At 44.1% G+C, this 13,071-nt stretch overlaps 2 protein-coding genes across 9 annotated transcripts in view; both read right to left on the bottom strand.

Annotated features, from left to right (window-relative positions):
- Polb (DNA polymerase beta) overlaps positions 1-13,071 on the bottom strand; it is a 56,690-nt gene that overhangs the window by 30,401 nt on the left and 13,218 nt on the right. The window contains 2 exon segments of the mRNA NM_001310265.1: positions 2,122-2,129; positions 9,879-9,884. The gene's annotated coding sequence lies outside the window, so the exon portion shown is untranslated.
- Ikbkb (inhibitor of nuclear factor kappa B kinase subunit beta) overlaps positions 7,217-13,071 on the bottom strand; it is a 48,489-nt gene continuing 42,634 nt past the window's right edge. For 5 of the 8 annotated variants that reach the window (XM_021236748.2, XM_021236751.2, XM_021236752.2 and 2 more), the window contains 2 exons: positions 11,055-11,182; positions 7,217-8,502 (listed from right to left, as the gene is read on the bottom strand). In XM_021236748.2, the coding sequence (XP_021092407.2) occupies positions 8,220-8,502; positions 11,055-11,182 (411 nt within the window). In that variant the 3' untranslated portion in view covers positions 7,217-8,219. Of the gene's footprint in view, positions 8,503-9,367; positions 9,459-11,054; positions 11,183-13,071 lie in introns of all 8 variants that reach the window. The other 3 variants (XM_013076063.3, XM_087180402.1, XM_087180401.1) reach the window with 1 other exon arrangement.

The following is a 13,071-nucleotide window of genomic DNA, read 5'->3' as shown; positions in this document are numbered from 1 at the left end:
AATGACACATAGTTGCTATTGAAAAATCTGAAAAGTATATAAAAGAAGAAAATTGGTATTAGTGATTATTTGTCTTACCATTCAGCTTGTCTTATTTATATTTTGGGGCATACATTTCTAGGTTTCTTTTTTTTTTTTTGGTACCGGGGATCGGATCGAACTCAGGTCTTTGCGCTTGCGAAGCAGGGGGCGAAACCACAGAGCTAAATCCCCGGCAACATTTCTAGGTTTCTAATACAGTTCTTTTAAAATTTCTATTTTACAAAATAAAGAAGTAATCCTTCAGATTAGTTTCTTTTATTGGTTATGGTTCTTTGCCTTTTTACAATATCAGCATAAATCTTAAGTAATGCTTACTAACATGTGTATTTCTTTTTTGTTAATTTCCTACTCATATCCTGTGCTTAGTTTCCTTGGGGGTCGTCTTAGTAACTCGTTGCTGGGACATGATACCCAACACCCACAACTTAGAGGAGAGGTTTATCTGGGCTCATGGTTTTTAGGTTTCAATTCATTGTCCACTAGCTCCAGGCAGAAAGGGCATGGTGGAAAGGTCCGGGGTAATAAAGCTGCTTAAGTCATGCAGGTCAGGAAGCCAGAGAGGAAGGAGGAGCTAGGGAGGGAGATACATCCTTCCAGGTTCCCCCCCAGGGACCTGCCTCTAAACCAAGTCCTACCTCCTAACAGCAAGTGGGTCACCTTTAGCACTAATCACCTTCCACAGGCCTGCCTCTGAGTGCATGAGACTTTAGTAGGCCATTTCAGAACCAAATCACAATAGGGGCATTTGTTACTCATTTGTTAAATTTTTTAATATATTACTACAGTACTTACTCTTTTGTATAGTTTTGTAATGGGATTGAAAGATTGGTGACAATGAACCAGAGACATGGGTAGACGTCTCAGAAAAGACATAGATTGAAGACATTTATATCTTATGTGAATACCCACCAAGGGACATCTGCATGGGAGGTTCTTAATAAGGTTGACAACATTACATGGTGAGTGGATGTCAGTCTCTTTCTCCAGCCACCACAGGGTTTGCTCAACAGGTCATGAACAAAGTGGCCACGGGCACAGGAATGGGGGCTATGTGCAGGTTCAACAATATGAACTTCCCCTTACAAAACTGATCTTGCTTGTGCTGTTATCTACCAATAGAGACTAACACTGAATCTACCAAATATAGCACTCAATTCCCCCAGAAGCAATCTGATGGCAGGCTGAGTATATTGGACCTCTCTTATCTGGGAGGGGCAGATTCACCCTGTCATGCTTTGTTGGATTAGATACATAATCTGAATATGGAGTTGTCTTCTCTTCCTGCTCTCCCAGCACCACATCTGTGGACCCAAACCACCGCTCATCAAGGATCTCATTTCTGAGCAAAGTAAGTGCAGAAGTTGGCTTACATTCAGGTAGTTAACTGTATGTACCACATGTGCCCACCATCCAGAAGTGGCTGGAGAACTGGAACTGGGATGGCTTAATGAAGATAGTTACAGCACCAGCTGGAACATACCATGTCTTAAAAGATGAAGTATGTGCAGTGGATCTAATACTATTATAAGAAGCAAATGGCCACACCTCACACAACAATCAGAATACATGGGTCTGAGGATCAAAGGCTGAAAGTGGGAGTGGCTTAACCCACTGCATATACAAAAACTCTCAGAAAATTTTTATTTCCCATGCTGGCAATCTTGAACTCTGCTGGCTAGAGAGGCTAGTGCTCAAGGGGTGGGTCAAGAGTACAATGCGAGTTCCATTGACTTGGGAGGTGAGATGCCATTTGGGACCCCCTACAGCAATGGGGCCAATAGGCAGAAAAAAAAAAATGCTTGTTTGGGATGGTTGATCTTGGTTGCCAAGGGGAACTGGATTGCTGCTACACAGTTGGAGCAGTGATACAGTGAGGACTGTGTCTGGATCCCAGAGGATTATCTGGGTCATCTCTTTATACACTCCTGTGCCATAGTTAAGAATAATGGAAAGAGGGGCCGGGGGGATTTAGCTCAGTTGTCCCACTGCCTGCCTCACAAGCAGAAGATCCCGAGTTTGATCTGTGGTACCAAAAAAAATAAATAAATAAAAATAATAATAATAATGGAAAGTGCAAAAATAAAAAGCTGGATGATCATGGACTCACATTCTTTTAGGAATGACAATTTGAATTATGCACTGGATAAAGAATTCGAACAAGCTGAGGTTATTGGCTGAGGGCAAGGGAAAGAAATCAATAGCTATCAGCTACAGCTTCATGGAAGACAGATAATTACAAAAACAGGGACTGCAGTAAGTAGCTTTTCAAAAATTTTATTTGTCATACGTAACTGCCTATTTGTACGTTATCCACTTTCTCTTTCCCAATATTGTTTTATATACAACTAGCTAAGGATAAACCTTACAATTTTGAATAATTCAATTTTGTGAATAATTAATGTAGCTCTCAGTGGGTACAGTGACTGCTGGGTCCGTGCTGTTTTTCATTTTGGGGAAAGGATGAGATTTGTTTTTTAACTTCTAGGAAAGTTGGCTGTATACTGCTAGGTGGAAACATAGTCATTCAGTAGTTTGGTTTAAATGTGTGTAGAAAGACGCATATGGAAGCCAAAAAGGTGGACTGTGCTGGTCACTGATTATTGTCTCTTAAATCCAAAAATCCACCCTTCCTTGTCTTGCTTTGGCTACTGGGACATTTTTCCCCTGCCAAGTGGAACAATGCTAAGCATTTTCAGAGAGGACCCTGGAAGGAAGCAGGTCTCTTCTTCCTGGGTGTTTGGGAGGCCATCTGCTGGAGTGTGCTGCAGCCAGCAGGAAGAGACATTGGCAGCACAAAGGGGGCTTCCACACACACTCCCCCATGGGCCATACCTCTGTGGGTCTGCACCGAATGCCACTTCCTGTGAGTCTGCCTGCCAGCACAGCTCCTCAGAGCCACGCCCTCTCCAGGGATATCTGGATCTCAGATGTGAGCAGCAGCTCTTTCAGATCTGTTTCTTCAGAATCCTCTGCCTCAGCCACTGAGGTAGCCACTGCTCTGTTTCTGCTATTGTTGTATTCCTTTTTTTCCACTTTTAATTTTTTTGGTACACTTTAGATTTACATAATGATCACATCCATTGTAGGGAATTTGTACCTCTACATGATGTATCTTGATTCCTTTTTTCCCCATTCCCTTCCCCTTCCTTCAGCCCTCTTCCCCTTCCTTATTTACCAAAGCCCCATTTCCATATTTTCCTTTTCTAATTTTTTCCTTCCTTCCTTTCCTTCTTCCCCTCTCTAGTTCCCCCTTCTATTGAATGATTTTTTATTTCACATTGTCTGTTACGTATTTTGGTCCCTATTTAATTTTCAGTTTCTTATACCAGAGAGACGAGGCAATATTTACGTGTTCGATTTATTTAAGAAATGGATGTTCAAGGAACATCCATTTAGCTATAAATGTCTCAAGCTTTTTTATGGAAGAGTAGTACTCCATTGTATAGAAAAACCACATCATTATCCATTCATCAGTTGATGGGCATTTGGGCTGTTTCCAAGATTTAGACATTACAAACTGTGCCACTATAAACATGGGTGTGCATGCTGGGGATCTTCCCCAAAGAATTAAAAGAATCATACCACAGTGATATATGTGCGCCCATGTTCATAGCAGCACAGTTTGTGATAGCTAAAACTTGGAAACAGCCCAAATGCCCATCAACTGGGGACTGGATAAAGAAAATGTGGTTTTTTTATAAAATGGAGTACTACTCAGCCATAAAAAATGAGAAATTAGAGACATTTATAGCTAAGTGGATGCACATTGAGGCAATATTCTTAAGTGAAATAAATAGGACACACATGTATAAATACTGAATAGTTTCTCTGGTGTGAGAAACTGAAAGTGTAAATAAGGACTAAAATGTATAATAGGTAATGTGAAATAGGAAGAAAAGGGGCAAAGGGGAAGGGGAAGTTGGAGGAGTAGGGGAAAGGAAAGAAGGGAAGGGATTAATATGAGAAAATGGAAAAATAGGAACAAAATCATTGTAAATAGGGAGGAATGGAGGGGTTGAAGGGAGGGCTGGGCAAGGGTGAAAAATAAGAACCAAGAGAGATTATGTAAAGGTGCAAATTTCCAATGATGAATGTCATTATATTGCATACCTAAAATGTACCAATGATTAGAATGAATAATCGATAATGAAAAATAGGAAGAAAAGGTCCAAAGGGGTAGGGGTAGTGGGAGGGGCTGGGGAAAGGAAAGAAGGGAAAGGAAAAATGCTGAGAAATGGAAAAAATGGAAATAAAGTCCTTGTAAATAGGGAAGGGTGGAGGGGGTGAAGGGAGGGCTAGGAATGGGGAAAAAACAAGAACCAAGATGCATTATGTAAAGGTACAATTCCCAATGAGAAATGTAATTGTGTTGTATACCTACAATGTACCAATAAAAGAATTTAACAAAAATCAAAAAATAAAAAAAATAAACATGGGTGTGCATATATCGCTGTGGTATGATGCTTTTAATTCTTTCGAGAAGATACCAAGAATAATAGATGGTCAAATAGAACCTCTAATCCTAGTTTTTTGAGTAATCTCCACACTGATTTCCACAATGGTTGTACCAGTCTACACTTCCATCAACAGTGGAGAAGGGTTACTTTCTCCCCACAGCCCTGCTAGCATTGGTTATTGGTTGATTTCTTGACATTAGCCATTCTCTCTGGAATGAGATGGAATCTCATCGCTCAGATGACCAGTGGTGTAGAACATTTTATATATATATATATATATATATATATATATATATATATATATATATATATATATGTATAGTTGTATTCTTAAGAGTGTTATTCATGCACAAGAAGCCAATTCTCTGTTGTAAAGTGGTTTTTTTATATTAAGCATTTTTTACTAAAGTTACTGTTTTATATTCCTGACTGGACCTTGACTAAAAGAAGTATGACGGTGGGACTAGTTATGTTGAGAACAAAAAGTGGTAGAGACTGGGGTATGGCTCAGTGGTAGAGGATTTGCTCAGTATGTAGGGGGCCCTAGGGTCCCTTCCCCAGCATGCACTTGTGCACGTGCACGCACATACACACTAAGTTTTTGGAGATACATACTGAAATACACATGGGTGAAGTGTTACATATTTTGTTTTTTTTGAGACAGTAGTTATATGTAGTTTGAGACAGTTGCCTATTTGTAGTTCAGGCTGGCCTTGAACTCACTCACTATGTAGCCCAGGCTAGCATCGAACTCATGGTGATCCTCCTGCCTCAGCCTCCCAAGTGCTGGAATTACAGACATATGAAGGTTAAGTGTTATATCTGAGATCTAATTCATAAATAAAATAAAAGGTGAAGAAGTACATGTGTTGAAATCTGTTGAATCTAGGAAAATGGAATATAGTTCTTCATACTTTTGCCTGTTTTTATATAGTTTCCAAATTCTCCATCATAAAAAGTGAAAACCCCAAAATATCCAAATATCCCTGCAGTAATCTGTGCCACAGCACAGCATGGCCATGACAACCTTCATGACCATAAATCAAGGGACAGTTAAGTGCTAGGATAATCTGATGTCTGCCCCATTCCCACTGCCGAATACTGGGGAAGAGCATCCGTCTGAGACCAACTGGCCCTCCCTCAGAGGTCAAATTCCATTTAACCTTATTGGATCTCTCCATGGATAGAAGTATGATAATGAGGGCCGGGGATTTAGCTCAGTGGTTCCGCAGGCTGCCTTGCAAGCACAAAGTCCTGAGCAAAGTCTTGAGTTCAATCCCTGGTACCAAAAAAAGAAGTTATGATAATGGTAAGAGCACTTGTCTCATTAGAATTGTTTATAGAAGACTATTACCAACCTAAAATCCACTGGTTGTAAGAAACACTATTTTTTTAAAAAGTTTAACTTTTTTCTTTTTACTAAAGCCCAGAATTTCTGTAATACAATGAAATGTTTCCACAGAAATACTGAACAATAAATACTCTATTTTGCTGAGGGTTCCAACTTAAGAGTTCATACCTTTTTCCTTTTTTCTTATTTTGAGACCAGGTCTTGATATGCAGCCCAGGCTGGCCACAAATTCACAACTGTGCTGCCTCAGCCTGAGTGCTGGGATTATGGATATGTGCCACCATACCTGGCTTTGTATCTAATTCTTGTGCATTAAAAATCAGCATGGACTTGAGACAATCTAGAACACACTGTATGTTTTTTTTTTGGTACCGGGGATCAAACTCAGATCCTTGCGCTTGCTCAGCAGGCAGCGAAACCACTGAGCAAATCCCTGGCCCCAAAGAACACACTGTATTTTGAAATCTATGGCTAGTCTGATTAACCATAATTGGGAAAAAATAACAGTACTCCTAATTTCCTCAAGAAAACTATTACAGATGGGTGTTGTGGTGCACCCTGTGAGGTCAGCTACTCTGGCACTCTAGAGATGGGCAGAGGCAAGGAACAGCGTCTCCCCTGGAGCCTCAGAGAACCTGGTCCAGATGATGTCTTTTTTTTTTTTTTAACTGGGAATCCTACTCAGGACCTCGCACTTGCCAGGCAGGGGGGCACCACTGAGCTACATTCCTGGCCTCCAGCTGATGTCTTGGTGTCAGGTTTCTGGCCTTCAGAGCTGAGAGAATAAACTCTTGTCTTAAGCTGGGGAAACTCACACCAGCCAGACAGAGCAGGCTTTCTTCTGGCTCTTGTCTGTGGCCGTTCATCAGTTGGCTCCTCTAGCATTCAACCTGGGCTATGTAAAACAAAAACAAATGCAGAAACTCACTGCCCATATCACTGCTCAGCTCCCAAGGTCCCAGGACAGTCACCTCCTCTCTGCCTTTCAGTCTTATACTATATTTGCTTATATACAATGTCCAAGCATTTAAAAGCACATCTATTTCATCTGTTTGGAAGGAAGAAGTCCTAACTCCTGAGTTTCCACTTTTTCAGTTAATCAGAATGGTCCAGCAATAAACTTTTTAAATCACGGCTTTGGTTATGTAATTTTCTTGCTAGAAACCGAATAACTTCGTTGCCAATACCACATCCACAGCCCCAATTTAGCCAGCACTCACTGCTTCCCTAGTCTGCCCCTAGCCTTACTTCCTACATGTCCTTTACCTAGGATCCCAAGTCGTGCTTTCTCAGGCTCTAGATCCTTTGGAACGTTAACAAAGGGGCAGCAGAGTTCTGTGGTACAATGATATAGGAAAACAATGGATTTATATAAATTAAGCCAGTTTTTTATTATAAGCCTCTTCAGATAAGTGTTCACTGTGACTCTCCAAAAAGCAATGAAAGCAGGAAGCATTTCCTAAACTTACTTCACCAGCTGCTTCATACAATCTACATGAAAGCCACTTCGTGAAACCTCTCTACTCCAACTTTCTTCTCCAAGCATATGTTATCTGTCTCTGATCACCAGCACTAGTTTTGTTCTCCTGCTCTGTCCATGTTTTTAAAAGTTTTGTGAAATACAGAAGAAGCAGTGCTACTGTACTGTTACAATCCAGGCACTACTCAATTTTACAAAATTTCACATTTCGTTGAATTTTGAGTTCAGAAGCCCTAACCACAGGTGTTATAAAAGTGGACTGTGGAATCCCATGTAAGTAACACTTGAGTCCTGTTAAAAATATATAGAAACTATTTGTAAAAACAGGCAATTTAACAGTACTGCTGGGTGATGTGAAAGGCAGGAACACCCCATCCCACCCAGGCACTCAGGCACAGGTGGGCAGGGGCACGGGCTGCTGGCCAACAGGCACTCTTTGCTTCTTCCCTTCTTCTGTGTGACAACTGACTCCCAGGTGACCCATGGCTGGCTCTAGTAAGTCAGTCTAGCTGAATGCATGCAGTAGGGAGCTTGGCATCACTCTACAACCCTGCCAAAAGAGGATGACCACCAACACGGTAGGTAAAAATAAAACTTTAGCAGCAGTGAAGTGAAAGAGAAGAGAGGATGTGGCCACGCCAAATCTATGATTAAAAACATCTGTTGAATAGAAGCTTAATCCAGATGAAACCCTAGCTCTAAGATGAGTGAGGCAGACAAGTCAGGGCCTCTCTGGAGGAAAGAAGGGGACAGGAGAGGACAGGCTGGCACCAGATGCCATCTCAGCTCTGTCCTGAAACATTCAAGGCAGACTTCTGTCTGGCAGTCCATGTGATAAACCACATGCAGAGCAGAGGAAGCAGCTGTGGAGGCTCTGTTTCCCCATCACTCATGATTGGCACTGACACACACTGGGCCCTGATGGAGGCCTTCTAGTTTGCACACACAGTGCCAGCACTGCCTGCAGAGGGCCATGCTCTGGGCCAGGGTGAATGTCACAGCAGCTGCAGGGAAGTGAGACCTCCAACCAGGTGCTGGAGAGCGCCAGGACATCACTGCAGCAGGAGCCACCGTGGGAGGGCCATAGGCCAAGTGTGGAACTCCAGTCACGAGGCTGGCTCCAGGCCACTCTGTTCCTCGTCTTCTGTGTGTAACCAACTCCAGTCCAGAGCCTGAAAGGACAGGCATGTTAAATGTTCAGTGGCCACTGTAAACCTCAGCTCATCTCTCCTCTCCTGAAGGCAAGCAGCACAATGTGAAAGTGTGGCTAAACCATTCATCAACAGTGGGCCTGACACTGCAGTGCACCCTTGAGCTGAGCTCCATGTGCAGAACTGTGTGGGCTGTTCCCTGTGGACTGAAGTCCTGTGACTGTGCAAACTGGAAGGTAACTTTAGTCCTGCTGAAGGCAGGAGAGCTAAGCTCGGCCACTGATTTCCAGCCTTACAGAGGAAATGGGTATGGAAGACTTTTTGTTCCTCTGGCAAAAATGTGAGTAAGCAGTGAAATGATCAATATAGTAGGAGGGGAAGAGCTGCAAGAGACAGAGAGCCCACACACTATAGAGAAGATGACCAGTTTACTCAAGGTCAAGGGAACCATTTAGGGTCCTCTCAGCAATTTAAACTTTGCCTTAATGTACCTTTCTGTTTAACACTGAGCACTGCTGGGCACCACACCTCTGAGCTGCAGAGCCATGACAGGTTCCTGTTGCTGGAGCCCAGCAGAGCACCCAGCACACACTGATGGGCAGCAGTGGTACCCACGGTGCAGGGGGCCACAACGGGAGTAATGCTGCCTCCTTGCCAGGTTTAAAATTTCATAAAGATTAATTAAATAAAATAATACACATAATGTGCTTATAGCATGCAATAATTAATAGCCATAATTACTATTCATAATTTAAAACATACCAGAAAGTCCTAAGTATATACCGAGGCTATAGAGACTAAGGCTAACACTGGTTGGCTTTTTGTTTTCTTTCTGTTTTGCAGCAGAAGAAAGAGCCCAGGAGGGCTGGGATTCCCTGGGAGTTACCATGAGGCTTCTGTCCTGCTCCTTCACCGTGTCCTGCATGGCACTTTCCAGCTGGAAGCAGAGGGAGTGTGCTTCAGCCACGAGCTCTTCACTGCGGGCAACAATTGAGTGGTCATTCACACCCACTGCAGATATTACTATGCTTTAAAATAAGCCATAGAGCTTTTGAAATTATTTTTAAAACAAAGTAGCAATTAATCTGGCCCTGAATGCCTAAACACCACATCAGTGACTAGTGATGTCATTCATCTGGTTAAGTACTTCTTAGAAGCCCAAATCCAGTCATGAGCATTATTGTTCAAAATAAGAAAAGTAATAAATCTCTAAGAATAAAAAGCAAAAGAGCTCTTTTTTACTTAGTAGATTCTCTCCAAACTTCCAAAAAATCTAAAGCTTTTTCCCAAGTCACCTGTTTTCCAATTTTTGAAACAGACAGGAAAAAGAAAATGGACCAAGCAATACACCAGGTTTCCATAGTTCTTTCCAATGTGAAAGGCAAAGTTCTGGGAACTTATTTAATCCAGTCTGCTATCTCTTCTCTATAATAAGAATTACATGTCTCCTATCATGAATGGGCCACCATGGGACAAGGACAATCTAATAAACTATTCTTCCTTTTCTGAGCTCAGCTCTGTGACATGGAAAGACACCAGAGCCCTGTGCTCCAGGATGGCTTTTCTGAGCTTTGAGAATAACACTGGAGGAAAAACGCCCAGGACAGGGTGTCGGTGCCTTTTAACTCACGTCACTATAAAATGTGACATTCTACATGGGAAGGCTGTTTTTTTTTTTTTTTCAGTGCTGGCCATAGAACCCAGGGCCTCGCACACACTAGGCAAGTGTTCCACCATGGAGCTATGCACTAGGCCTCTACAGCATGTTTTTCTCAGCCTCACCTGCTATTAGGTTAGAGGCCTGGTGCCAGCCAATGAGAGAGGTGTGAGCCCTGGTTATATGCAGGGCCACACTGAGGTGGCTGCAAATGCCTAGAAAAGCTTAGACTCAGTCTAGAATGGAGTGGAAAGCCATCGCTAATCATTGAACAGGTAACACTAGGTCAGAATGGCATCTTGTGAGGACCTAGGGCTTGGCGGCAGAACAGACACGTGGGAGGCAGAAAGCCCAGCCAGGAAGCGTCCAGAATGTTCTGTTCACTGCTCTGCCAGTGGCCCAGGCAAGAGTGGGCAGTGGAAGGATGAATGGATAATGAAAGGCACCAGGGAGGAAAATGTAGCTTGGTAACTCAAAATGGAGGTGGGCAGGAGGTCAGAGGCCAGAGGACTCGGGCTCAAGAAGGGGACACATTCTGAAGGGCTATTAGTTTTGCAGCACAGAGAACGACAGCACTTTCAGTATCCTCACTAAGCAATTAGTAACCCAACCCTTGGACAAAGAAACTATTTAGTTAGCAAGTTACAAGGGACCATAGGAGCCAAATATACGGCCTTAGGCTATGTACAAGGTATGCAATCATTTCAGTTTCTAGTTTTAGAACACTTCTGTGCCCATAGGGCCTAGCATACACTACGCTTGATCTTAGCTATAAGGCCAAGAAATGATAGCACATATGTAACATAGAGAAGCAGGCACAAAATCATCAGACAAGCGTTTATCAATGACGACAAACACTGCTGGCCCCAGCATCTCCTGATGTGCCCTGGAACATGCACTGCTAACTATAGCTTACCTTTTCTTGGCTGGCTCAGGTAAGCTGTCAGAGGCAGTGGAAGGCTGGGACATCAGCTGACCAGAGTGACTAAGTCGAGATGTGTTCATGCTGTCTGGGCTTCCGCTGACAGGACCACGGACCTTGCTCTGAAGCATAAAACCAGAAAGTCAGCCCACAAAATTTTAAAGCCAAGTGATGGAACGAATTTTAAACTCAGACCAGAGTATTTCTGCTATAAGACACCACAGATATTCTTCAAAACTACCAGCCCAGGGCTGGGAATTTAGCTCAGTGATGCCACCACCTGCCTCGCAAGCACAAGGTCGTGAGTTTGATCCCTGGTACAAAAAAAAACAACTACCAGCCCCTATCTGTCTGTGATAACCGGTGGGACTTTGTATTCAGCCTCAAAGAGTTTCTGTGGCAACAGGTGTGCTTTCTGGGGAAGGATTCTAAATGCTGGGAGGCATGGGTACCTGTACTGCTAGACTTTATTTCATTCATGTGATTCCTTAGTAAACTTTTACACAGAAAGCAAGGTGAGCAATTTCTAGCCTTTTCCAAGCAGAAGACTGAGCTACACAAAAAGGCGAGGAGACATGACTCACACCCACTCTGGTACAGCAAAGAGAAATTGAGATACTCCAGCTCTGGGGGTGCTGTGGCCACTCCAGCTACTGGGCTCCCACTCTGGCACCTCCTCATACTTTCAGCCCATAAATGTGGCCTACTGCCAATTTCTCAGCACCTCAAGCCACCTCCCCTGCTGATCCTCTGGCCAGTTGTTACCTGCCTGCCTCATAAATTCCTCCTTGTCCCTGGTCCTTGCCCTCAGTGCAGCCCAGCCTGTGGCCCGTGAGCTGGGGGCTCACCGGGCTTATCTCCTCCTCTCCAGCTAAACCAGTCTTTCCAGTGTATCAACTCCAGCTTGTTCCTCCCTCCACCTGCTGTGCCTCCCCACTTAACAACAGCCATGCAGCCATCCACTCCTCCACTTCTGACCCAGGCCGTACCTGTGCTAACTGGTTCCCAAACAGCTGGGGTCAGCTGCTTTCCAAATTTCTGTGCACCCAGGAGCGCGCAACTCCAGCACCCCCACTGTGTAGCCCTCACTCAATCCAGTTTTAGCTGACACAGGTGACATCTCTCACACGAATGGGATCGCAGCATCCCATAAGCTCCTTTGATCCGAAACCCTCCCTAGTTTCACCAGATGGTGTTTCTTAAGCCACCTCTGACCCCTCTCATTTCATCCTCGGTGATCATTCCAAGCCACTCTTACCACCCAGAAGACATCAGGCTTGTCCAGGCCTCCAAGCCTTTGATAAAGCAAGGTCATTGTTCTGGAATGTCCTTCCAGCCAGCCATCCTGCCACCTAACTCCTACTCTTCCTTCAGAAACTTTTCTTCTTCCCTCCCCTGCCTCCACTGCTCACGTGGACACAGCTTTACAGTACTTTCTGCTATGGATGCTGTCTGTGTCCCACCAGCTCTGAGACAGGTAGCGCCCCAGGAGGTAGAGCCTCCTCCTCTGCATGCACCTCCACTTCTAATTTCTAGACCTCATCGTGGCTCCTGTTTTCTTCCTATAGGAGGAAATACCACTACGCAACGCAAATCCACTACCCATGCTCCTGGTCGGGACCATGGGCATCAACTGTCCCCTCTCCAACAGGGTCAGTCTTCAGGCCAATTTGAACAAGTAGCCCTCTGCCCAACTTCCTTCCCTCTGCCCAGCTTCCTTCCCTCTGCCCTTGAAGCTTCTGCTAACAGAACTGCTCTCTTCCCTCCTCTCCCACCTCTCTGCAGCCCCTTGTAATAGGGCTACCTTCCAGCAGCTCTAGCTTCTATTGCCCCTTCCTCTGCCTGTCTGGCTTTCTATGTCCTCCTGGGGACTGTCAGGGTGGTCACAGGTGCACTAAGGCAGATGTGTGGCAGGTGCAGGCTACACTGCTAGAGCAGCACACACTGTGGGAGGATTGGCCCTAAAACAGCTATGGCCTTTGCCCTGACCTGAGGCTTGACCTTATTTAGG

The sequence above is a fragment of the Heterocephalus glaber genome, unplaced genomic scaffold (genome assembly GCF_053883595.1).
Source record: "Heterocephalus glaber isolate CG9 unplaced genomic scaffold, H.glaber_assembly_v1.0 deba00001461, whole genome shotgun sequence".
In the NCBI taxonomy this organism is placed as follows: Eukaryota; Metazoa; Chordata; class Mammalia; order Rodentia; family Bathyergidae; genus Heterocephalus; species Heterocephalus glaber.
This window is presented reverse-complemented; position numbering and strand designations above follow the sequence as displayed.